Source organism: Canis lupus, chromosome X (genome assembly GCF_048164855.1).
Source record: "Canis lupus baileyi chromosome X, mCanLup2.hap1, whole genome shotgun sequence".
In the NCBI taxonomy this organism is placed as follows: Eukaryota; Metazoa; Chordata; class Mammalia; order Carnivora; family Canidae; genus Canis; species Canis lupus.
In genome coordinates this window covers 89163945-89190005 of record NC_132876.1, presented here as the reverse complement: position 1 = coordinate 89190005, position 26061 = coordinate 89163945, and the positions used below count along the sequence as shown (strand labels likewise).

The following is a 26061-nucleotide window of genomic DNA, read 5'->3' as shown; positions in this document are numbered from 1 at the left end:
ATTTTTAAAAAGATTTTATTTATTTATTCATGAAAGACACAGAGAGGGGTACAGACACAGGCAGAGGGAGAAACAGGCTCCATGAAGGGAGCCTGATGTGGGACTCGATCTTGGGTCTCCAGGATCACGCCCTGGGGGGCTAAACCCCTGAGCCACCCGGGCTGCCCTGGAAAATGCATTTCCAGTACCATAGTGGATTTGTTGGAAAAGAATCCTCATGTAAGTGGACCTGCATGTTTCCAACCCATGCTGTTTGAGGGTTGACTGTACTTCCATTTATATCTTCATCTCAGGATCTGCTTTTGAGGGGACCCTAACCAAACGTAAGGACCTTTCATTCTGCAGTTGGGCCTGAGGTTCCTCATCTGTAAATAAAGGCATTGAATGAAACGATTGCCACAGTTCCTCCCAGGGCTCTACTGGGAGTGTGTCTCATTTGCCTCATATGAAATGAAGCAGGGCACCTTGGGGTGCCTGGGTGGCTCAGTCGGAAAAGCGTGTGACTCTTGATCTCCGAGTCATGAGTTCAAGCCCCATGTTGGGTGTAGGGATTATATAAATAAAAATAAAAACTTAAAAAAAAGGGAAACAGGGAACCTTGCTTTGTTTCACTTGGAGTCAAGCTTAACATGCCCTTGCGCTCTGTCCCCAAGGAATAGTCTCGTCTACATGTGATGGTGTGTCTGCATGTGCAAGCAGGAGGTGTCTGAGGCAGAGAAATAGAATCTGGTTTAGTATCCGAGCCCGGTCTGAGAATGCCCAGAGGAGACCACTGAAGGTCTGAACCCAGGAATCCACAGGAGGAATTTTTGTCTTTTCCTTTCACTAGTGGCCCCTTGCTGGGTCCCTGTGTGTGTGTGTGGGGGGGCAGAAATGACAAAGAAGCGCCAGGGCTTCCCACCCCTCCTCTGCTGACAATGGCAGCTTTTCCAGAAGGCCACCTTGCAAAGCAGTGTTTCCTGGGCCACTTCTGTTTCACTCACTTACATACTTCTCCTCCCTTTTCCTGCCTCTTATCAGCTACCGACTGCCTTGCAACATGGTGAGCATCGGTGCAAACTGCCAGGCTATCAGCGATCTTTGGATAACAAGGTCCCATCGAAGTTTCTCCTCCAGGGCATGCTAGTCAGTTGCACCTCCTGTGACCACCCTTCCCTCCTTGCTTTTAACCCCGTGGGAACAGGGATTTTGATCACAAGGCTGCTTGTTCCCCAGTTGGGGTTCCGTGGTACTGGCCAACCTGGTGGTTGAGTCCTTTCCTTTCCCCGCCGAGAAAGTCTCTGATTGCTCCTCACTTTCCACTCGGGAGAAATGTCCAATTTCCTAGGTAGAGAAGGCCTTCCTCAGGGAGATCCTTGGCCCAGAGCAACAGGCCCACTCGGCTGGAGAAGGCTGAAGGCAAGGTGGGCCCAGTAAGACACATGCAAGGACTGTGGATGGGGACAGGCTTTTCTCACAACCACGTTCCAGCCTGGGCAGGGGTTTCATCTGCAGGGCTTCAACTACCCGCATTTCTACTCCATCCTCACAATGGTTTCCTTCCCAGCAGAGGTTCGGACAGGTTCAGCCATATATTGGCTTACAAGGCCCAAGTGGAAGAAAACAGAAATTCTCCAGGCACGGCAGCCGCAGAGGTCTGGATTCACACCCGAGCCCAGGTCGTGGGAAGAGAACTCCAGGCTGCCGTCCATCGGCACTGGCACGGCCAACACCAGGCGGGCGCAGCCGGGCCAGCCAGGCCGCGGCTGTCTCCCCTCGGGTAGGGATCGCACAGCCGGCTGTACCTCCAGGTCAGTCCCAGCAGAGCAGAGGGCTGGACCCTACAGCCAAGCCCGCTGGGGCTGGAAGAATGTGGGGGGCACCTGAACTGCCACCTCCACTCCCCTAAACCAGGGATTTACTGAGCACGGGCATTTGGTGAAAATGCCCATATTGATTCCAGAGGTCTGGGGTGAGGGGATTGGGAGTGCTGGGATGCCACGTTCCTAACCAGTGTCCTGCCGCTACTGCTGCTCCTGGGCTCTGCTTCCCAGGAGGAGACACTCTGAATAGTGAGTCTTAACTGAGTCCTGATGGGTTTAAGAAACCTCAGCCAGGTTCTGGAAATGGCCTCTAGACCTGCCGCCTTCGGGGGTGGCCAGCACGGCCTCAACCCCAAAGCCAGGATTCTCGCCTTACTGCAGTGAAGGACAGTCTCCACCGTCTGTTTTTGGATTATCAGCCATCAGCCACTGCAAAGAAAGGAAGTGAGCAGCCTGCATTTTGGGAGAACATCATTATTTCAAGCTGTCCTATCCTTCCCCACCTCTCCCAAGTTATGTAACGTGTCCTTGTTCAAAAATGCTGATAATGCCGTTTGGGTGGCAGGGAGCCAGTTTCTGGCTGCACGTTTGCTTGGGGGTTGGGGCTGGGGTCAGGGTAGGAGGTGGGGTCTGTGGAGGGTTTAAGGAGAGAAAGGGGCCCGGCAGATGGAGAGGCCAAGGCCTGGGGATAAAGCTGATTGGTGTGTCAGCGAAATCTGTCACTGGCTTTGGTGATTCGAAAGGCAGACACATTCTTTCATCTCTGTTAATCCTTATCTGATACAGGATTTTCCTGCCATTAAATCTGCAGAAAGAAAAATAAGCGCTCCAACCTGCACAAGCAACTATTTCTCCTCGACTCCTGCTCACCATCTCCCCCACCCCCTTTTACTTCTCTGCTGGACCATTTTTTGCATCTGTGGCTGCCCAACTTGGGAGATGGCTGGGCTGGGGGAGCCCAAGGGCACCTTGGAGAAGGAGCAGGACCAGGAAGACCCCCGGGACAGTAAGCGACATTGGGGACTATTCATGAATACGTCTCTGGTCACAGGTCTCCTCCCTGTCTGGTTGCTTGCTGGGCTGTCAGTGAGTCCATCGGTGTTGCTGTCAGGGTTTTAGTCGGATGAAGGATTTCCAAACAGATCCATGCTATCAATTTTTTTGGGGGGGCTTCTGATTGGCTGTTGTTACTGGTTTCTCCTAACCCAATACCAAGACTGATGGGAAGAAATGAGTGTGGAGAAGAAGACAAGGCAGGGCATTCAGGAAGAAGTGTGGAGGTGTGGGGAGGTTCTCAAGGGACCCCTTCTGGGCGCTTGGTGACCTGTGCTGTCTCCCCTTAGGTGGGGATTCCACAGCTGGGTGGTTCTAAGCCACCGGGTGCATGAAAGGCCACAGGATGCTGGTCCTGCTGCTACATGGTGAGTTCCAAGCCTGGTCCTTCTGACCCCCAGCAGACAGCTGCCAGTGGGTGCAGGGGTTGGGAAGCCCATGGATGATTCTAGAAGATTCATGGAAACCACAGGGCTTCTACCCAAGGAGCTTGGTCTTCAAGTGGCTTCCATGAAAGCTGTACATGGACACAAGTTCTGATTAGGTTTCACTGAACTGTGATCACAAGGAAGGGAATGGAGAATGAGATAAAACTGAGCAGGTGGTGGGTTTGGTTGGTTTGCAAAATCCCTGAACCAAATATCTGAAATAACCTTTGGCGATTTTCTTATTCTAATTTCAGATATGAATTCATTTCCTTATTCTAATTTCAGGTATCGATTCATTGGTTTAATCACCAAAAACGATAGTGGCCATATTACTTTAAGCTCATTTAGTTAAAAACAAAAAATCCTTTAAACCATCTTCCTAAAGGGAGAAGAAAAAATGAAAATATCACGTTGGAATTGTGTGATGATGGATGTTGAAACATTCTTCCCCACGTTTTTTGGTCCTGTTGTTATGTTATGTGGGTTTTATTTTTTATTATTTTTTTTTATTTATTTATGATAGGCACACAGTGAGAGAGAGAGAGAGGCAGAGACACAGGCAGAGGGAGAAGCAGGCTCCATGCACCGGAAGCCCGACGTGGGACTCGATCCCGGGTCTCCAGGATCGCGCCCTGGGCCAAAGGCAGGCGCCAAACCGCTGCGCCACCCAGGGATCCCCTGGGTTTTAATATAACAAGAAGACTCATCACAAATTTTTTTTTCTGTACCTCTGCAGCCCCACCTGCTCAAATCTGAGATTGCCCAAGGAAAAACATCCCTTGGTAAATTCTGCAGTAAAGAAGTCTACACAAAGAAGCTGTTTTTCTGACCTTTGGATGAATGTGATTATTTGAGGTTATAGGCACCCATGTGATAGACTTCTGGGTGCAGTGCTGGCAGAGAAAATTTTACCAGATAATTCTAAAATGGTGGTTATAGAATCTCCTTACCCTTTATTCCCCCTTTTCAAAAAGTAGACCCTGCTCTATTCAATGAATCAACAGGTACACACTATACCTTCAGTACACTCCAGGGACATTATGAGGGATATAATTGCATAGCTTCTGTCCTTGAGAAACTTACATTCTTTTATGAGAGACCCAATAAATAAATGAGAAAAAAAATTGGAACAAGGTGCAGGGAACAGTATGATAAATAGGACATGACTTTCTACCTCGAGGAGCCTCCAAAGGACAAAGGTTGACATTTATATAATTACGAACAGCCAGCTCCTTGCCATTTCTCCTACCTAGAAAGGATATGAAGTTTGATTGACTCATTGGGACAGAATGTTTGCTTCTACGAGCCAATATGATTTTAAATGTGCACCCAAAGCTCTTCTGTTCCTGACAGCATGCAGACAGTATTCATAGCCTGTGTGCTGCAAAACAGGAACTGTTCTTGCTGCTGCAGAAACTCGAAATACATCTAGACTTCTTGTGACAAGTTGGAGAGCTTAGCGGTGACATCATTTGCTAACAATAGATGCACTTAAAATTAATGACCGTCTCCACATCCCCTGGCGCTTTAATTTAAAACACACTCAGCAGCGCAGATAGTATTACTCTGACTACAAGTCACAGGATTATGAACTACATGTTCCCGAGAAGCAGGCAGGGAGAGGGTTCTACCTCCTGAGCCAGAGGAAAAATGATTAAGTGAGCCTGACAAAACAAGGTCGTGGGGGAATCAGAAGTGGCTCACGGCGGGGTAAATCTGGGACAAAATTGAAACGAATTCTCTGGACAGGAAGGTTGCCCAGAAGTGCCCCTCCACTCCCCTCCACTATGGCAGCCCCTTCAAGGTCTTCCTGCTGTCCACAGCATGATATCCCAACCCCTTGCTTTACAGGGTTCTTCACCAGGGGCTTTCTCTAAACCACAAGTCTTTGGGGAGGGTCGGGGTTTCTGTTTTATTCATCTCCTTGTCTCTAGAGTCTAAGATGTTGGTAGGTGCTTATAAGGACTTGTTTGTTGAATGGGTGAAGCCGTCCAGATTAGAACCATTACAATATCTGATAGAGGTCTTGCATCTAAAAAATCTGTCTATATTTCAAAACCTCTTCAAACTCACTAAGACAACCCATTAAAACATTTTTTTAATAATGTAATCTCTGTGCCCAATGTAGCACTCACATTGACGACCCCCCGGATCAAGAGTTGCATGCTTTTCTGACTGAGCCAGCCGGGCACACCTAAGATAACCCATCTTTAAAAATGGGGAACATGTTTGAATAGCTGTTTCATCAGAGAAGATATACAAATGACTTAGAAGCATGTGAAAAGATGCTCTACCTAATTAGTCATTAGGGAGATGCAAATCAAACCCACAAGGAGGTACCACTTCACACCCACTAGGATGGCTAGCGTCAAAAAGACAATAGCAAGTGTTGGTGTGGATGTGGAGCTATTGAGACGGGTATTTACCGTCTGACCCAGCAATTCCTCTCATTGGTAGATGCTGAATGGAAACACATGTCCACAACAAGACTTGCCCACAAATCCTTACATCAGCTTTAGTCACAGTAGGTAAAAACTGAAAACAATGCAAAAGTCCAACCCCAGGTGACTGAACACACAAATTGAGGTACATCCATACAATGGAATACTGTTCAGCGATAAAAATGAATGAACAACTGAGGCCTCTGGGTGGTGCAGTCGGTTGAGCATCCAACTCTTGGATTTGGCTCAGGTGATGATCTCAGGGTCAGGAGATCGAGTCCCTCAACGAGCTGCATGCTCAGTGACGAGTCTGTGAAGGTTTCTTTCTCCCTCTCCCTCTGCTCCTCCCTGCGCACTCTCTCTCTAATAAATAAATAAATCTTAAAAAAATGGACAACGGACACTCAGACAACATAGATGACTCTCACAAACATAATGTTGACTGAGAGAGCCACTTGGACTCCATTTACATGAAGTTCTAGAATAGGCAAAATGGATCAATAGTTCAGAAAGCATATCAGTTGTTGTCTGGAGCTGCAGATGGGGAGGGGACCACTGTCAAAGGGACCTGAGGACACTTTCTGGATGGTAGGAATGTTCTAAATCATGATTAGAGTGGTGCTTATGTGGGTGTGTTACATTTGTTATACACTTAAAATGGGTATATTTTATTGTAAGTAAATCATACCTCAGTCAACTTGACTTAAAAGAAGAAGTCTGTAGGGAGAGTGCATCTGCATCCCAAGAGAACAAATCTTTCATGAAAGAAACTCAGGTGCTGTGGAGTGTAGGGCAGTATATGTGTGCCATTCATTGATGTCACTGCATAGATTAGTAGCTCATTTGTTTTGATTGCAGAGTAGAACTCCTTGTATGGGGGCTACTGGTGTGTTCATCATTCATTCCCCTATTGCTGAGCATTTATTTTCAGTTTGGGGCGATTATCAGTATTTAGGCCTTCCTGGGGCCTTGTGTTCTGCTCCACCAGATGGGACAGCTCTCTACCCTAAGATCCACAGGCCTGTGAGGCCATCAGCAGATCACCCTTCCAAACCAGTTTCTCCATCCCTCATGACCCGCATTAATCAGCAGAGCTGAGGGGTGAATCCATGATCCTTTCTTCCTTTATTGTCACAAGAGGTACCTTTGTGTTTTGAGAAGAAAGTTCTGGGATTACAGTGAGGTGAGAGGCCATGGAATGGTCTCCCCCACTGCCTTTCTGATTGCCCCCTCCCATTTCGTTTTGAAAATCCAGCACTGGGGCTTGACCTGAGGAGCCACCGGGATAGCATTTGCCAGGAGTGGGAGGAGAATGACTTCCAGCACCAAAGTGGCTAAATAGATTTTGCTGGAAGCAGAAAATGGACCATATTTTCCCTTGCTATTTTGGTTTTGTGAGGCACAAATTCTTTGAAAACAATGAGGATGAAGAAGCACTTCAGACTCAGTCTGTGGTTGGAAACTCTATGAGTAACTGTTCTCCTTAGCAAACCTCCAGGGGGAAAAGCACATATCCAATAAGTGGAGGCCCTATGAAAGAGAAATTCCTCAGCTGGTCTCCATTAAGACATTATTCTGTGGGGCATCTGAGCCCAGCCTTCCTGCCTCCCTGCAGCTTGGGGGCTGGCCAGCACACCAGACCAGAACACAAAAGCAGGGACCCATTTCTGGTATTTGCCTAGACTCAGGGATACCTTGTAACATTCATCATCATCATTATTATTTTATTTAAGATTTTATTTACTTGAGAGCACAAGTGGAGAGGAAAGGCAGAGGAGGAGGGAGCCTCCTGAGCAGGGAACCCGAGGTGGGACTCGATCCCAGGACCCTGGGATCATGACCTGAGCCGAAGGCAGATACCCAATCCACTGAGCCACCCAGGTGCCCTATTATTCTTTTTATTGAAGTAAAATTCACATAATATAAAATTAACCATGAATCTTTTTTTTTTTTTGAGAGAGAGAGAGGGAGAGAGGGCAAGCATGTGGTGGGGGGAGAGGCAGAGGGAGAGGGAGAGAGAATCTTAAGCAAGGCTCCGTGCTGAGTGCAGAGCCCGATGTGGGGCTTGAACTCATGATCCTGAGATCATGACCTGAGCTGAGATCAAGAGTTGGACACTTAATTGACTGAGCCACCCAGGCGCCCCAAACCACGAACCATTTTATTTTTAAAATTATTTTTTTAAAAAGATTTTATTTATTTATTTATTCATGAGACAGAGAGAGAGAGAAAGGCAGAGACACAGGCAGAGGGAGAATCAAGCCCCCTGCAGGGAGCCTGATGCGGGACTTGATCTGGGGACTCAGGGATCACGCCCTGAGCTGAAGGCAGACTGAGCCACCCCAGGTGTCCCTTATTTAGCATTTAAAAAAAGATTTTATTTATTTACTTGGAGAGAGAGCAGAAGCAAGGGGAGCAGCAGAGGGAGAGGGAGAAGCAGGCTCCCCACTAAGCAGGGAGCCCGATGTGGGGCTCGATCCCAGGACCCCAGAATTGTGACCTGAGCTGAAGGCAGATGCTTAACTGACTGAGCCACCCAGGCATAATATTTTTGAGGTTCATCCACCTTGCAGTGTGTATCACTACTTCATTCCCTTATTTCTTTAAATATTTATTTGAGAGAGAGAGAGAGAGAGAGAGAATGAGCGGGAGGAGCAGGAGAGAATCTCAAGCAGACTTTGTGCTGAGCATGGAGCCTGACTTGAGGCCCCATCTCATGACCCTGAGATCACGACCTGAGCCAAAACCAAGGGTCGGTTGCTTAACTGACTGCACCACTCAGGTGCCCCACTACTTCAGAACAGTATTTTACGTTATGGAGAGATCACATTTTGTTTATTCATTCATCGGTTGATGGACATTTGTTTCCCTCTTTGGGCTATTGTGAATAATGCTGCTGTGAACATTCATGCACAAGTATTTATTAGAACACCTACTTTTTTTTAAAAGATTTTATTTATTCATGAGAGACAGAGAGGCAGAGACACAGGCAGAGGGAGAAGCAGGCTCCATGCAGGGAGCCCGATGTGGGACTCGATGCCGGGACTCCAGGATCACGCCCTGCGCTGAAGACAGGCACTCAACCACTGAGCCAACCCGGCGTCCCAGAACACCTACTTTCGATACCTTTGGGTATATACCTAGGAGTGGAATTGCTGGGGCATATGGTAATTCTAGTTTACACCTTGTAATGTTTTATACCACGTGGATAAATCCCATGTTTATAAAGTTGGTCCACCTCGACTGTTGGTTTTTGACTTGGGCTGTGTATTGGAATCATCTGTGGAGTATGATGCTTGGTTCCAGCCCCTGAAGGTTCGGATTTAATTGGAGTAGTGTCCGGTGGAAGCATTGTGAGTGGCTCGGAAGCTCCTCTGGTGATGCTAATGTGCAGCCTAGGTAGAGAACCATTCTAGACTCTTCTTTGCAGTCTACTTGTAATAACTTCACTATTCTCATACTTGGTATCTTTCCACTTTGGGGCAGATCTCCACGTGATCCTTGAAGTATTCGTCTCGGTGAGATTTAATCCTGTGACAACAGTGCCTCATGGAGCCTGCTTTAGCTTTATCCCATGCTTTCACAGCTTTTTCAGGCTTTACAACTCATCCATTCCTTATAATAGTCTGCCTGTTATAGATGAGGAGACTGAGGTGCAGAAAGCTTGGCTGAGGTTAAAGCAAAACAAAACACCCAGAAAAGGAGTATGAGAGCAGGGATGAAAGGCAGTGTCATCAGAGTTTATGAGCGAACTAGAGAGGCCATGCCATCAGGATGAGTGTTTCCAAACTGAATGCTCTGGAAAGCCCCGCATGTGTATCCCCAAACTGTGACAGAGGCTGGCTGAACAGAGGCCAGTCCTGAGCCCGGGCCAGGTTGGCTGAATTTCCCATCTTCCTCTCCCAACCATAGGCTGGGAATAAAAGCACTGAAGCCTTTTCAGATTTCCACATGGATCCTTCTCGAAAATCCTGGTGTGTGAACAGAAATTGCTAAGCACTGGACCTTCACGTCTCACAAACTGAGATCTTTATTTTAATTTGGTAAATGTTTTTCTGGCCAAGGTATCCCCATGGAATTTGGCTCTGGACAGCTGAGAGTGGTTTTTGGAATAATCACTGCTGATTCCAGGAGAGGCCCCTTTTCATTTGTGTTTGGAAAAATCAGGGAGGGCCTAAACAAAATTTTTTAAGATTATTTACTTATTTATTTGAGAGAGAGAGAGAGAGAGAGAGCCAGCAAGCACAAGCAGGGGGAGCAGGAGGGAGAAGGAGAAGCAGGCTCCCTGCTGAGCAGGAAGCCCAATGAGGGTTCATCCCAGGATCCTGAGATCATGACCTAAGTGAAGGCGGACGCTTACCCCACTGAGCCACCCAGGTGCCCCTAAACAAGTGTTGATTACATATTGTATATATTGTGGCAAAGAATAACAAGGAGCTTCCTTTTGGCTTGGGCGCACTGCCTGGTCCTGAATTTGAGTAGCTTTCTCTTTTAAGGTGGAGAGTTCATGAGATTCTTGGGGAAAGGGGGAGTGGCCAGAAGGAGGAGATGGTCCGAAAGAGATTAAGGGGACCTGTTTCACTTGGGATGGTGCTTAGGACTCTTGTTGCAAAGCACAGTAAGGTACTGTTGAAGCCAAGAAAGGGTTTATTCAGGGATGTGAAATGTTCCCAGTATTCCTGGTTGGAGGCCCACTGCCCGGAGCAATGCCTAAACCAGGGATCAGGGCAGTTCCAGCAATGGCCCTGAGGCCACCATCACTGATGGACACACCTGGCAGCTCATGGACATCAAGCTGGGTATTGGGTGCCAGAAATTCCACCCCAGGGGCCTGAAAGCCAGATGCCTCTGCCACCATCCTGGCCAGAAAATGGTTTCTCCCTGGCACGCACTTCTGAATCCAAGTGTCCCTGGCGGGTATCTGATCGACAAAGCTAGGTCATGTGCCTGGGCCCTAACTGCAAGGGACGTTAGGAAAGAGAATTTCTGGCTTCTATCTTGAGGAGGCAGGACTTATAGGAAATTCCCCAAGTGTAGAAAGAGTACTTAAAAGGTGCTGGGTAGCCAGAAAAGGTATCAAATGCCCCCACTATCAGAGATGATTTGGTCACAAGGAACAGAAGTCCACTTGTCCACGCAGATGGTTTGAGTGGGTTTCTAAATGGAAATAGGGAAATGTCATAGACACAGCTGTAGCAGGGCCTTCTGGGAACTAGAGAGCTGGCTAGCAACTTCCCATTCTGTTTTTTTTTTTTTCAACTTCCCATTCTTCTTGATCTCCGTCTCTGTGATCCTCACGTTGGGTTTTGTCCTCTGTCCACAGACCAGCTTCCTCACCTTGCCTTAATTTGTTGTTGTTGTTTTTTAAAGATTATATTTATTTGTTCATGAGAGACACACAGAGAGAGGCAGAGACATAGGCAGAAGAAGAAGTGGGCTCCCTGCAGGGATCCCAAAGCAGGACTCGATCCCAGGACCCCGGGATCACACCCTGAGCCAAAGGCAGTTGCTCAACCACTGAGCCACCCAGGTACCCCTCTCACCTTGCCTTTGACTCCTGCTCCCTTACAACTCTGACCTGCACGTGGCTCTGGTACAAACCCTACCCCCAGTGCTGTACTGGTTGATGCTCACACGATCTCACTGCCCATTCCATGTTCACGGTGAGTGTGGGGGTGGCGGCTGTTGAATGAATCGCATTGGCTCTACTTAGGTCAAATGTTTATCCACAGTCCAAACAGCTGGGTCTGGGAGGAGGCAGCAGAGGCCCATGGGGCTCTGACTGGGGTATTTTTTTCTTAGAGGTGGTGGTTGGCAACAGCTGCTGTCCAACCACAGAAAATGAGAGCCAGAAGGGCCCCCAAAGGGCAGGAAGTACAGACCCTTCAGTTTACAGTTAAAGAGACGGAAGCTCAGAGAGACTAGATGTGTCGCGCGGGGGATAGGACAGGATAATGGAAAGACAAAAATCAGAAGCTGGTGTCATTTAATCACCTTGAACCTCAGTTTCCTCCTTCACAAGAAGAAGAGAATAATACCTTGCAGATTGTCATATTAAATGAAAAAAAAATGTAGCAAGCTTAGCTTTGAGCAAACACTAATTAAAAGTGGGTAGTTATAAGAGCAAAAGAAACCCATAAACTTTGATTAATTTGAATGCATGATACATGCTCCTATCACCCAGATAACATTCCTAAACTATATCTTGTAGATATTTGCTGACTTACAGGGTGGAGTCCATCTGCAAGCCTTGTTCTGTTGAGCTCCCAGAGCAACTGCCAGCAGCTCTGTTCTGGGGCTGCATAGAAGTATAATCCTATAGTATGTACTCTTTTGTGTCAAGTTTGTTTGGCTCAACATGATGTTTTTTTGTTGTTTGTATCAATAGTTTATTCCTTTTTAGTTCTCTACTGTTGAGTAATTTCTAATTTTTATCTATTATGAATAAGCCACTATGAGCATTCTTGTACATGTGGACCTATCTTGGGTAAATACCTAGGAGTGGAATTGCTGAGTCATAGGGTAGACATATGTTTAGCTTTAATAGACACTGCCAAAGTTTTGCAAACTTATTGAACTATTTTCTACTCCCACCAACAATGTAAGAGAATCCAGTTGGTCTATATCTCTGCCAACATTTGGAATTGTCAGTCTTTTGAACTATAGCCATTCTAGTGGGTGTTTAGGGAAATCTCATTGTGGTTTTAATTGGCAATTCCCTAATGGCCAATGATGTCATTGAGCACCTTTTTATGTGCTTAATGGCTGCTTAATATATTCTTTTGTGAAGTGTTCAAGTCTTTTTTTTTTAAAGATTTTATTTATTTATTCATGAGATACACACAGAGAGAGAGAGAGAGGCAGAGACACAGGCAGAGGGAGAAGCAGGCTCCACGCAGGGAGCCCAATGTGGGACTCGATCCCAGGACTCCAGGATCATGCCCTGGGCCAAAGGCAGGCTCTAAACCGCTGAGCCACCCAGGGATCCCCAGTGTTCAAGTCTTTTACCGATTTTTATTTAGTTGTCTTTTCGTTATTCGTTTCTAGTTGTTTCTTTTTTCTTTTTTTTAGGACTTTATTTATTCATGAGAGCCACAGAGAGAGAGAGGCATAGACATAGAGGGAGAGAAGCAAGCTCCATGCAGGGAACCCGATGTGGGACTTGTTCCTGGGACCCCAGGATCATACCCTGGGCTGAAGGCAGGCGCTAAACCGCTAAGCCACCCAGGCGTCCCCATTTCTAGTTGTTTTTATATTCTTTTTTTTTTTTTTTAAATTTTTTTTTTTAATTTATTTATGATAGTTACAGAGAGAGAGAGAGAGGCAGAGACACAGGCAGAGGGAGAAGCAGGCTCCATGCACCGGGAGCCCGATGTGGGATTCGATCCCGGGTCTCCAGGATCACGCCCTGGGCCAAAGGCAGGCGCCAAACCGCTGCGCCACCAGGGATCCCTAGTTGTTTTTATATTCTGTATGTAAGTCATATACACATATATGTGTATTACTTATGTAATGTGTATTACACATGACTTTTTAAAATATTTATTTTTTAAAGATTTTATGTATTTATTCATGAGTGACATAGAAAGAGAGAGGCAGAGACACAGGCAGAGGGAGAAGCAGGCTCCATGCAGGGAGCCTGATGTGGGACTCCATCCTGGAACTCTGGGATCACACCCTGAGCCAAAGGCAGACGCTCGACCACTGAGCCAACCAGGAGTCCCAATAGGATGCAATTCTAATTTGCATTTCCCTAACAACTAATGATGTTGACCATATCTTTATATGTTTATTTGCCTTCTGTATATCTTTTTTTGGTCAAGTGTTTCTTCACATATTTTACCCATTTATTAATTAAGTTGTTTGTTTTCTTATTGAGTTTTGAGAGTTCTTTATATATTTTGGATACAAGTCCTTTATGAGATATATACAGAGAAAATATACAGCAATTTTCTCCCAGTCTGTGGCCTGTCTTTTCATTCTCTCTTTTTAAAAGATTTATTTATTTTAAAAAGAGAGAGAGCGAGCATGTACGTGCATGCTTGAGTGAGTAGGGGAAAAGGATGAAAGAGTCCTGATTCTCTGAGTGTGGAGCTCAATGCAAAGCTTGATCCCAGGACCCTGACCCGGGCTCAAATCAAGAGTTGGATGCTTAACCAACTGAGCCACCCTGGCACCTCTCTTTTCATTCTTTTAACAGTGTCTTTCAAAGAGCAGACTTTTTGTCTTTTTTTAAAAAATTTATTATTTTTTTATTGAAGTTTGATTTGCCAACATATAGTATACCACCCAGTGCTCATCCCATCAAGTGCCCTCCTCAGTGCCTGTCACCCAGTTACCCCCTCCCCTTCCACAACCCTTTGTTTCTTATATTCCTTGTATGAGTGAAACCATATGATGTTTGTCCTTCTCTGATTGACTTACTTCACTCAGCATAATACCCTCCAGTTCTATCCACGTTGAAGAAAATTGTGGGTATTTGTCCTTTCTAAAAGTTTTTAAAAATTTTTTATTTAGTTATTCATGAGAGACACAGAAAGGGAGAGAGGCAGAGACACAGGCAGAGGGAGAACCAGGTTCCTTGCAGGGAGCCCGATGTGTGACTCGATCCTGGGACTCCAGGATCATGCCCTGAGCCAAAGTCAGACACTCAACCGCTGAGCCACTGAGGCGTCCCAGTATTTGTCCTTTCTAATGGCTGAGTAATATTCCATTGTATGTATATAGACCACATCTTCTTTATCCATTCATCTGTCGAAGGACATTGAGGCTCCTTCCACAGTTTGGCTACTGTGGACCTTGCTGCTATAAACATTGGGGTGCAGGTGTCCCGGCATTTCACTACATCTGTGTCTTTGGGATAAATACCTAGTAATGCAATTGCTGGGTCATAGCATAGCAAAAAGCAGACTTTTTTTTTTTATTTTGATAAAGTCCAAGTTGTTACTTTCTTCTTTTATGTTTTTTTCTTTTTGGTTCTAAGAAGTCTTTGCTTACCACTAGGTCACAAAAGATACTCTCTTGTCTTCAAGAAGCTTTATAGTTCTAGCTTTTTCATTTAGGTCTCTGGTCCACCTAAAATGAATTTTTGTGTATAGTGTAAGATAGATGTCAAGAATCTTTTTTTTATTTTCTAGGGATTGCAATATGCATCTTTAATTTATCACAGTCTGCCATTAATTAATTCATGTATAATGTAAGATCCTTATAAGAGTACAGTTTACCTCCCTTCTTATCCTTTATGCTGTTGTTGTCATATCTGTTAGTTACATATGTTAAAACCTCCACAATGCATTGTTATTTTGGCTTTAAACAGTCACTTACCTGTTAAGCAATTAAGGTAAGAAAAGAGTAGTCTTTTATATTTAGTGACATATTTACCATTTCCGTTGCTCTTCATTCCTTTCCGTAGACCTGATTTTCATCTAGTTATCATTCCTTCAGGCTAAAGAATGTCTTCATTTCTTGTCATGTGGAAGATCTGCTAGAGATGAATTTTCTCATATTTTTTACCCTGAAATAAATAAAATAGATAACTATTTTATTTCATTTCTAAAGATATTTTCATTGGATATAGAATTCTAGGTTGCCAGATTTGCTCTTTCCCCAGCACTTTATTTATTTTTATTTTTATTTTTATTTTTATTTAAGTAATCTCCACACCCAATATGGGGCATGAACTCACGACCCCGAGATCAAACCACGTACTCTACCCACTGAGCCAGCTAGGCACCCCTTTTCCAGTACTTTAAAATAGATAATTCTTGGGGTACCTGGCTGCTCACTTGGTAGAGCATGTGACTCTTGATCTCAGGGTTGTGATTTCAAGCCCTACGTTGGGTGTAGAGTTTACTTAAAATAATTTTTTTTAAGATTTTATTTATTTATTCATGAGAGACATAGAGAGAGAGGCAGAGACATAGGTAGAGGGAGAAGTAGGTTCCCTGTGGGGAGCCCGATGCAGGACTCGATCCTAGGACCCAGGATCATGCCCTGAGCCAAAGGCAGACAGATGCTCAACCACTGAGCCACTGAGCTCAGATGCTGAACCACTGAGCTCAACCACAGATACTCAATTTTTAAATTAAAAAAATTAAAAAAAAATTTTAAGGTATAACTTATCTTAGGGCCTATGTGCTTTCTGATAAGAAGTCCATCATCATTTTTGTTGTGTACTCTATATAATGTCTTTTTTCTTTGGATGCTTTAAGGAATTTTCTTTCTTTGGTTTTCAACAGTTTGACTATGATACGTCTAAAAGAAGTATATTTGTGTGTATGTGAGATATTAGTTGGGATTTCCTGGGCTTCTTGGTTTTAATCAAATTTTGGAAATTGTCTTCAATTATTTTTCTGCCATATTCTCTCTCTTTTCTCCTCTGGGACTCCAAATACATGCATGTTAGTCTAATTGCTTGGTATTATCCCACAGAGCATTGAAGTTCTAATCATAATTTTTCCAGTCTTTTCTTTCTGTGCTTCTGTAATTTCTATTGACCTCTTTTCAAGTTCATGAAATCTTTTCTTCTGCTGTGTCTAATCTGTTTTTCTTATTCAATGATTATTTTTAATTTCAAATATTATGGGGTGCCTGGGTGGCTCAGTTGGTTGGGTGTCCAACTCTTGATTTCAGATCAGGTTGTGATCTCAGGGTTGTGGGATGGAGCCCTGCATTGGGCTCTGTGCTTGGCAGGGAGTCTGCTTGAGAATTCTCTCTCTCTTTTTCTCTCTCCTTATCCCCTTCCCCACTGTGCTGTCTCTAAAATAAATAAATGAATCTTAAAAAACTTCAAATATTGTATTATTTTAGTACTAAGATTCCCATTGGGCTCATTTTTAGTTTTCATCTCTTCTAAAATTCAAATTCCCTATATCTTCACCCATTATATCCATATTTTCCTGTAAATTTCTTAACATATTTATAATTAATCCTTGTTTGGTAATTCCAACATCTGGGCAGTCTTTGGGTCTACTTCTGCTAACTACTTCTTTTTTCCTTTTGGTAAGTGTAATGTTTTGCTACTTTACTATCTAGTATTATTTGTATACAAGATGTGAGAGATAGTAGTTAAAAAGAATTCTAGATTCTGTATCTTCCTTTGAAGAGTATTGAGTTTTGTATGGCATTCACTTTACTGGCAGGTCACCTTCATACTGGGGAGGCTTAGTTTTAGGCTTTGTTACAGTAGGCCTAGTTCAGTTTTGCCCTTTGTCCTGGGAAATGGTCTTCACTCCTAAGGTGTGGCCCTCTGGGGTTTCAGTGGAAAGCCTGAGGTATTTTACAAGCCCTTCTAACTTGGTGGACCTTGAACTCTTAATCTGTCTCCCATTACTGGGAAATTGTTGAAATCTTGGTGTTTCAGTTCTTGGCTCTTTGGAGTCACCCCACATATATGCACTTTAGGACTCAAATAAGGATATAAGGAGAGTATGTATGCCAATTTTGTGGCTCCTTCTTTTCCATGTTTTTCCTCCTCAATTTCCAGCCACCGTGGCAGCTATAATACTCTGACTTCTAAATTGTCAGCCTGATAAGACTCTTGCTTTCTGCTTGAGCTCATTTCCTGTCTGCAGAGGGAACTTGGAAATGCCCTAAGAGGAAAAGCCAGTTTTCTTTTCATTTTCATTTTTAAAATTTATTTTAAAAATTCCAGTATAGTTAACACACAGTGTTATTCAGGTATAAGGAAAAGTCAGATAAATGTGGCTTCATCTAGTTTGCCTCTCTTAGTTTTTTTTAATTAATTTTTTTAGAAGGGGGGGTAGAGGGAGCGGGGGATAGAGAATCTTAAGCAAGCTCCATACCCAGCACAGAGCCTGACACGGGGGCTCAATCTCACAGCTCTGAGATCATGACCTGAGCTAAAATTAAAAAATCAAGAGGTAGACGCTTAACCACCCGAGCCACCCAGGCACCCTAGCTTCTCTTCTCTTAAGGGTTGTATCTACTCTGGTTGCCTGTTTAGGTTGCTCTCCAGTGCCTTCAAACACTTTTTCTTTAAATATTTTTTCAGTTTACACTAGCTATCAGCAGGAATGTTAGTCTGATACAAGCTACTCTGCCATTATTACAAGCAGAACTCACCCAAATATGTTATTATTTTGTAAAAATAATGTTTTAGTGTCCTGCTTTTCTGAATCATTAGGCATGTACATAGTCTTCATATTGGGTAAACCAATACTGGATTTTGGTTGTCTGTTCTGAGAATTTACTTGATTTAACTTAAATTTCATTAAGCAATCCAGTTAAGTAGTAATTCCTAATGGCTATTAAAGTTTCAGAGGTTGAAAATAGGTCTCTAGGGGCACCTGGGTGGCTCAGTGGTTAAGCATCTGCCTTTGGCTCAGGTTGTGGTCCCAGAGTCCTGGGATTGAGTCCCACATCAGGCTCCCTGCATGGAGCCTGCTTCTCCCTCTGCCTGTGTCTCTGCCTCTCTCTCTCTGTGTCTCTCATGAATAAATAAGTAAAATCTTAAAAAAAAAAAAAGAAAATAGGTCTCTAATAGTGGCAACATCTTGAGTGTTTAACATTTAAAATAAATCTTAATCTATTTTCTGAAATAAGGAATACCTTCACATGGTTCAACATTTAAAAGACAAAGAGGATACAAAATTAAAAGCTTCATTCCCACCCCTGTTGCATGTATTTTAGAAAAATTGGCAGCTCCATTTTATTGACTAATCCCTGTCATAAACCTTGGAATTCCTTGATAAAGAGGTTTTTTAAAAATGTTTTTTGTGTTTGTTTTAATAAATGACATCCTCCAGGAGGAATCATTACAGAGGAAAGCATTGATTCCATTTAATTTTGCAAACATTTTGTGTGCCCAGAACAATGTGAGCTATTGTGAAGTAGAAACATGAGTCATGTGGTTGAGAGTGCACTTCTCTTAATTAGAAAGAAGAGAGTAGAATGAAAGACTATTTGTAAGGAAATCTGATGCCTTCTACTTGACCTAGTTGGAAGAGTTGATAGAAAAAGGTCCCACCCTTGTCCAGCTGATGCCTGGAGTTAAGGTTATATCTTTGGCTCTGTCTCTCTAAAAGGGTGTCTCTCTAGCCCAACCGCTGCCCTGTTTACAGTTAAGCTCAGCACAGGGTGCAAGAACCTTTCTGGAAGCTACGCATCTAGTTTACGCATCTAGTTTACAGTTCTTAGGAAGAGGGAAGAGCCAAGTCAAGCCTCTGTAACATCAGAATGTTGAACTAGCTACAGTTCACAACAGAAGGGTTGCTCAAAGGGCTGAGTGTTCTCTGCCAAGTCTGAGAGAGCTGAACCCCTTCCTAGCAGCTGAAAAAACATGGAATGTCCACAACAACTGTACGCAAGACACTGGAAGCAGAACAAAGCCACAGAGGCAGCAGCAAGCATATTCTGCACACTCCTTGTGTGGCCACGCCTTCAGGTTCGGACAAGGGCTTCCACTGGCAAGGCAGGGTAATATGTACACAGTGGGACTGACTGAATGGTAGGTCAGGGATGTTTGCTAGGATTTGGGAGTACTGCTGAGGAGGGCTAGAAATTATGAGTATCAGTGGTCAGGTTTACATGTGGGTACCTTTGTTCCTCTGCAGGAATTTCAGATTGAGCACACTCCACCTGCGAGCTGCTCCTGGCCAGAAAATAAAACTTGTGCATCTTCCATGCTGCCTTTTCCATTGGAACTCAAGATGGGGCTTGTGACCTCTGGCTACCATTCTGTTTTGCTGCATGTGGCAAGCCTACTGGAGGGCTTTTGAAGTCTTTATCTGATTCTCCATTCAAATACTCAGAACAAAATTAATTTATAAGCACCATTCTTTCCCGTGAGAGCAAGGGCTGGTGGATGATAATTAACTCCACAGTGTCCACAATTATTTTTTTGAGATGTGTAAGAAGGTCATTGTTAGTTTATTTAGAATGCTCCTTATGGCTTAAATTTAGTGATTGTTAAAAAAAAAAAAAGATTGACAGGCTTTTCTTTCTTTCCCAACCTCCTGTTTCCTAATTCTTTTTGATGAGGCTTAATTTCCTCAGTGCGTGTGTGTGTGTGTGTGTGTGTGTTTCAGGAATTGAATTCTTATGGTGGGAGGGACTAGAGCAGCATCAATAAAAATATAACGCATGCCACATATGTTTAAATTTTCTAAGTAGTCCCATTAAAAATGTAAAAAGAAACAGCTGACATTAATTTTAATATTGTAGTTAATCCAAGATATCTAAATACCATTTCAACATGCAATCGATATAAGAACTATTGATAATTTATCCTTTTTTTTTTTTTTTGTACTAAGTCTTTGGTATTTTACATTCCCAGCACATCTCAATTCTGGTTAGCCACATTCCAAATGGACAGTGGCCACATGTGGCTAGTGAGTACGGTATTGGGCAGTACAGGACTAAAGCACAGGCCACGGTGATGCCCTCCAGGTCCCCCTATGCATGCAATGAACCCTCTAGGCCAAATTCTAGGAGAGCACCAAGTGACATCATAAGCAAGAGAGTGTTTAGAATTGGCTCACATGCCCGAATCCCAGCCGGGGTTTGCCGATGAAGGTAACTGGAAAGCAAAGGGGAGGGCTGCGTGGGTGGGAACCTCCGTGTGCCTTAAGGTCTGGGAGCCGGAAGGAGGCCACTCGGGGGGCGCGCTTATGCAGGAGGTATGGGAACTTGGTGGAGGGCCGAATCCTGCCTCATGGGCAGGTAGGACTTTACTGGGGCGACGCTCAGGCTGACGGTTGTTCCTTCTATTTCTTCCCTCGCCCTTCCCACCTCCCAGCGGTGGTCTTCGGTGCCTGGGCCGAGGAGGCCTGCACGCGCACCTGCCCCACCGCCTGCGCCTGCAGCAGCACGGAGCGCGGCTGCTCTGTGCGCTGTGACCGCGCCGGCCTCCTGCGGGTGCCGGCTGAGTTTCCGTGCGAGGCGGCCTCCATCGACCTGGACCGGAACGGCCTGCGCTTCCTGGGCGAGCGGGCCTTTGGCACGCTGCCGTCGCTACGCCGCCTGTCGCTGCGCCACAACAACCTGTCCTTCATCACGCCCGGCGCCTTCAAGGGCCTGCCACGCCTGGCCGAGCTGCGCCTGGCGCACAACGGCGAGCTGCGCTACCTGCACGCTCGCACCTTCGCCGCTCTCGGCCGCCTCCGCCGCCTCGACCTGGCCTCCTGCCGCCTCTTCACCGTGCCCGAGCGCCTCCTGGCCGAGCTGCCGGCCCTGCGCGAGCTCGCCGCCTTCGACAACCTTTTCCGCCGCGTGCCCGGCGCGCTGCGCGGGCTGGCCAACCTGACGCATGCGCACCTGGAGCACAGCCGCATCGAGGCGGTGGCCTCCAGCTCGCTGCTGGGCATGAGGCGCCTGCGCTCTCTCAGCCTGCAGGCCAACCGCGTCCGCGCGGTGCACGCAGGCGCCTTCCGCGACTGCGGCGCCCTGGAGCACCTGCTGCTTAACGACAACCTGCTGGCCGAGCTGCCCGCCGAAGCCTTTCTAGGCCTGCGCCGCCTGCGCACGCTCAACTTGGGCGGCAACGCGCTGGGGCTCGTGGCGCGCGCCTGGTTCGCCGACATGGCGGAGCTTGAGCTGCTTTACCTGGACCGCAACAGCATCGCCTTCGTGGAGGAGGGCGCCTTCCAGAACCTCTCGGGCCTCCTCGCCCTGCACCTCAATGGCAACCAACTCACTGTGCTGGCCTGGGCCGCCTTCCAGCCTGGCTTCTTCCTGGGCCGCCTCTTTCTCTTCCGCAACCCGTGGCGCTGTGACTGCCGCCTGGAGTGGCTGCGCGACTGGATGGAGAGCTCCGGGCGCGTGGCCGACGTGCCGTGCGCCGCCCCGGGCTCCGTGGCCGGCCTGGACCTCAGCCAGGTGGCCTTCGGGCGCTCTTCCGATGGCCTCTGTGTGGACCCGGAGGAGCTGAACTTCACCGCATCCAGCCCAGGCCCGTCCCCAGAGCCAGCGGCCACCACCGTGAGTAGGTTCAGCAGCCTCCTCTCCAAGCTGCTGGCCCCGAGGGTCCCGGTGGAGGAGGTGGCCAACACCACCGAGGGGCCGCTCGACACCTCCCTGTCCGACAGCCTTCCCTCCAGTGGGCTGGTTGTCTCTGGCCACGACACCCGGTTTCTCCTCAGCTCTGGCTTCCTGCTCAGCGTGGTGTTCGTCCTAAGCATGGACTAACCTTGCCTCACTGGGGTAGCCCAGATGGCCTTGGCCAGTGGGGGAAGGTTTAGCTAACTGGGCTTGAGCGTATTTGTGGTGGGGGGAGAGGGGAACAGGACGGGGGGCAGGTGTTGATGGAAGGGACAGTTTACTTTCAGATATGGCTCTAGGAAGAGGAGAACCCGGGGAAATGCCACGCGGGGGATGGGGTGGAGGTGGGAAGAGGAATGGATTTCCGCTCATGTCACATGAGCATCAATTGGAGAAGACAAGCAAGAGTGAACATGGGCCCTCCCGTGAGAAAATTAGGAATTGGAACCTCCTAGGGCTACAGGGCTCTCCCCCCATCCCTTGCCCCCATCTTCCAGGAAACAGGGACTGCAGTGCCTGAATTAGACTGTGCCAGTTTTCCTGGTGGGACAGCCCATTAAGCCCGGTCCCTTTGTTTTCCACTATAGTTACCCTCCTCCTCCCGCAGGGGAAGGGGACACTAGAGTCCAGGAAGATGGACAGAAGGAGAGAGAAGGGCGATGTGAGAGGAACTTAGACCCAAGGGGTTGGTGGTGGTTCCAGGGGTATGGAATGTGTTAGGAGACATTGAAAATAGAAGTCTCTTTCCCTTACTCTACAGTTATTCGGAGGGGAGGCTTTAGCCACAAAGCAGCTTTAGGGCAGGGAAGGGGGGGAAGAAGGGGGAGGGGGTTTCTATGTACAAAAAAAGTGTGTAAAATCCCAAGATTTAAAAAAAAAGTTAAGTTTCTGTACTGCAGGAATTTTTTTTAGAGTCTTTCATATGCAAACATGGATTGTGAATCTCCATGGAGGCCACAAAATCCTTTTTTCTTAGGTTTTGTGGGAAGTGTTCGGAAGGCAGAAATGCTGTTAGCAGGGCAGGGAGTCTCCAGCCTGGATGATCCTGTTAGATGTGGAAATTATTCTGGGCCGCGCACCTTGGGGCTAATGTCCAGGAGGCAAGGAGGCAGCCAGTAGCTGGGAAGGAGGCCGGAAGAGATTTCCCAGGGTGGGAGTTGGCCAACTGGAAGCCCCCAGGCCTGAGTGGCAAATTCCATATGTCTGCTAAATACTTGTTCAGGCAGTTCTCCACACACAAGTAACGATGACTGCATCTGTCAACATGCTCAAAATCCCTACTTTTAATGTCCCAAATTCCTTTGTCTGTATTTGAAGATGTGGGTTTTCAAAGCCCACATAATTCAGGGTGCACCAAGTTGTCAGGTCTTCATGGTGATAGTACTTCTTCTGTGTCTCTAGGTAATACTAAGTATCAGAAATGTTGCTTCTGAGGGTAGGAGTGTTCAAATAGATTGTGACTATTTGTGGTCAATCAACCCAACGAGTCACAACCAGCATTTAAAAAAACAAGGTAGGGGCACCTCGGTGGCTCAGTGGTTGAGTGTCTGCCCGGGGTCCTGGGATCAAGCCCGCATTACTGCTTCTTCCTCTGCCTATGTCTCTGCCTCTCTCTCTGTGTCTCTCATGAATAAAAAATTAAATCTTTAGAAAAGTAAAATAAAAACAAGATAGAACAGGAAAGTCACAGAGTCTTATGTGTAACAGGTATTGTTATATGAAACTTTAATTTGTATGCATTTGCTCAGATGATATGTGTATGTGTGTATTCTGCATCTGGATCACTGATTACAATTTATATTTTATTGTGGGCTATTGTTAAGAAAGTTTGAAAGTCACTAATCTGGAACATGCATGATTTTTTGGAAATTTATTTTGAAAAGTCTCAAACCTCTAGGAAAGTTGCAAGGATAGGAGAGTGAACACTTTGGCCATTCACCTCAGTTTCCCAGTTGTTATCATTTTACTGTATTTGCCATATGTAGTTTGAGTTAGTTGTAAACATCACAGCCCTTCACCCCTAAGAACCACAGCATGTATTTCCTATCAGGAACGCTATCATTGGTAGGATACTATTATTTAAAATATACTCTGTATTGAAATTTCAACAGTTGTTGCAGTGATTTTTTAGGCAGTCGTTCTTTTTCCTCTGAGTGGGGGAAAAGGTTCCTTGTGTTCGTTTGATCGCAATACTCAAAATTGCAAATCCGCCGATTGACTTTAAGGTTTTAAAATGAATTCGCTCTGCAAATGTCTTACTTTTCAAATGTGAGAACCAGATGAGGTCAGAAATGTTGTTTGTTCAAACCATGTGTTGTGGCTATGGTAACTGAGTAAGGATCACGAGAATCCTGGAGACCAGATCTCTGCGTTCGGGTAACCATGGAAGGCCACAGCGGACATGCAGCCCGTGTTACTGAGGAACAAGATGCCGCCTTGGGAGGAATGTCCTTCCTTTCATTTGGAGCCGGTTCCTCAGAGTCAGTCTCAAAGCGCTGCTCCAATTCTGCCTGGTGGTTAGATGGCCAACTTTTTAATGAACATTTGTCTGACTGAATGTTTTTGAACAAGTATCAACACTGAAATAGCCTCCGGGGAGACAGATTTTTTATAGAACTATCCAGCCCAGTAGAATTATGGGAACGTGGGAGTTACTTACTGCCAAACAGATCCAGAGTTGCCTGGAACGGGTTCCCAGTGAATTGTGGCCATTATGAGCTTTCATGCAAGAACAGGGAGTGGAGTTCCCAGTTTTGAGTTCATTACGTTTCCCACCCCATTATTGGCTAATAGTACCTTGAGAAATCCTTAGGTGCCATGGATTCTGCTAAGGCAAAGTAAGTGTACCTGTTGGATGAACCATTTTATGCCGTGGTAACCAACAATCCCCAAACTTCAGTGGTTTCCCGAGGGTCATTTCTTGCTTATGCACATGGGCTTACATGCTCTGCCCCTTGTAGCCACTTAGGCACCCAAGCTGATGAAGGATCTGCCGTTTTCAGACATTGTTATCCAAACATGAGTTCTAGGGGTTGCTGCAACAGAGAAGGAAAGCTTGGGAGAACCAGGCATCGTTCTCAGACGCTTCCACCCAGATGCAACTTGTGTTACTTCTCACCCTCCTTTGGTCAAAAATGTCACACAGCCATATTTAACTTCACCAAGGCAGGGAAGTGTGGTCCTCCTGTGTGCCCAGAAAGAGAGGAGAACTGGGGACTTTGGTGAACACCAGCAATCCTCTGGAGCAGCTCCAGGCAGCTCACCTGATAGAGTCAAGCCTGGGCTTCTCAGAACTGTCAGAGGACATAGAGGCTTGGGGGGGAAATCATCTGGTGGGCAAGCCAGTATAAACAAAACCCAAAACACTGGTGTATATATACGTAACACTTAAAAAGGTTGGGACTGTTGCATCTTTCTGGCACCCCAGCTAGGCTTTGAACACAATATTTGCTCCAGCCAAGAGGAAGGCTGTGGCTTCACTGAATTGGTTCTTTCAAGAAAGGGGAGAGAAAATGTAGAGACAAGGTTCATATTTTTCCCTTTAGAAAACGTTTTCCACACAAACAGTATTCAGATCTTTGGGAGCTCGATCTTTGGAAAATTTTCTCTTGGTGAGCTCCTTGGCTATTTCTAAGAGGTCTCCCTGCCCAGGATTCATGGGGATGACCAAAGCCCCCATCCACCAACCTCTTTGTCAGGCCACCAAAATGCTGCCCTCTAGGGGACACTTGTCTGCTGGGCACAGCTGTCTTTAGCCATTGGCTCCCCCTGACCCTGTTCTCCCCTTTAGCCCTCTGGCCAAAGGACAGCTTAGGTTCTCCCCCTGGATCCCTCACAGCACAAAAGTGAAGGAGACCTTTCCAAAGGATCAGTGTCATGGAAGAGAAGCAAGTAGCCCCTCTGACTAGTGTTGGATGTGGCTTTTGGTGGAATCCACAGACATTAAACCCCTCAGGGGCCCATGTGGCTGGGCTGCGGGCTGGCCTAATTCCTCTTATTTTCCCATGATCCCCTCTCCCCCCACTGGAAATGCCCAGGCTTTGCTGTGTTTCTGAGACAAACTCCCAGGGAGGACTCTTTTTTTCCTTATCCGGCAGGGTAAAGCCCACCTCCCCACTCTACAGGTAGCAGCCAGCTTTGCCCTCTGCAGCACGCCCCATAAGATGTCCCACACAGTTCCACGGTGGGGTCCATGAGAACTGAGGGGGCTAGTCAAGTCCAGAAATTCAGCCCACCCCCCTCACCCACCACCAGTCCCTTTTTCATCACGGTACCATGTTGCTTGCAACTGTGGTTCAGAGCTCCAAGAAAACTAACAGCAGTTCCAGGGACACTGTT

The 26061-nt window shown here is 46.1% G+C and overlaps 1 protein-coding gene across 8 annotated transcripts in view; it reads left to right on the top strand.

Moving 5' to 3' along the window:
- The window catches only part of NYX (nyctalopin), a 30447-nt gene extending 6616 nt beyond the window's left edge, over window positions 1–23831 (top strand). For 3 of the 8 annotated variants that reach the window (XM_072815527.1, XM_072815528.1, XM_072815529.1), the window contains exons 2-5: window positions 1550–1790; window positions 2614–2808; window positions 3146–3223; window positions 20483–23831. In XM_072815527.1, coding sequence (XP_072671628.1) covers window positions 3187–3223; window positions 20483–21870 — 1425 coding nt within the window. In that variant the 5' untranslated portion in view covers window positions 1550–1790; window positions 2614–2808; window positions 3146–3186 and the 3' untranslated portion in view covers window positions 21871–23831. Of the gene's footprint in view, window positions 1–1546; window positions 1791–2613; window positions 2809–3145; window positions 3224–3806; window positions 4100–20482 lie in introns of those variants that run through there. The other 5 variants (XM_072815533.1, XM_072815534.1, XR_012026141.1 and 2 more) reach the window with 4 other exon arrangements.
- Window positions 23832–26061: the final 2230 nt, after the last annotated feature.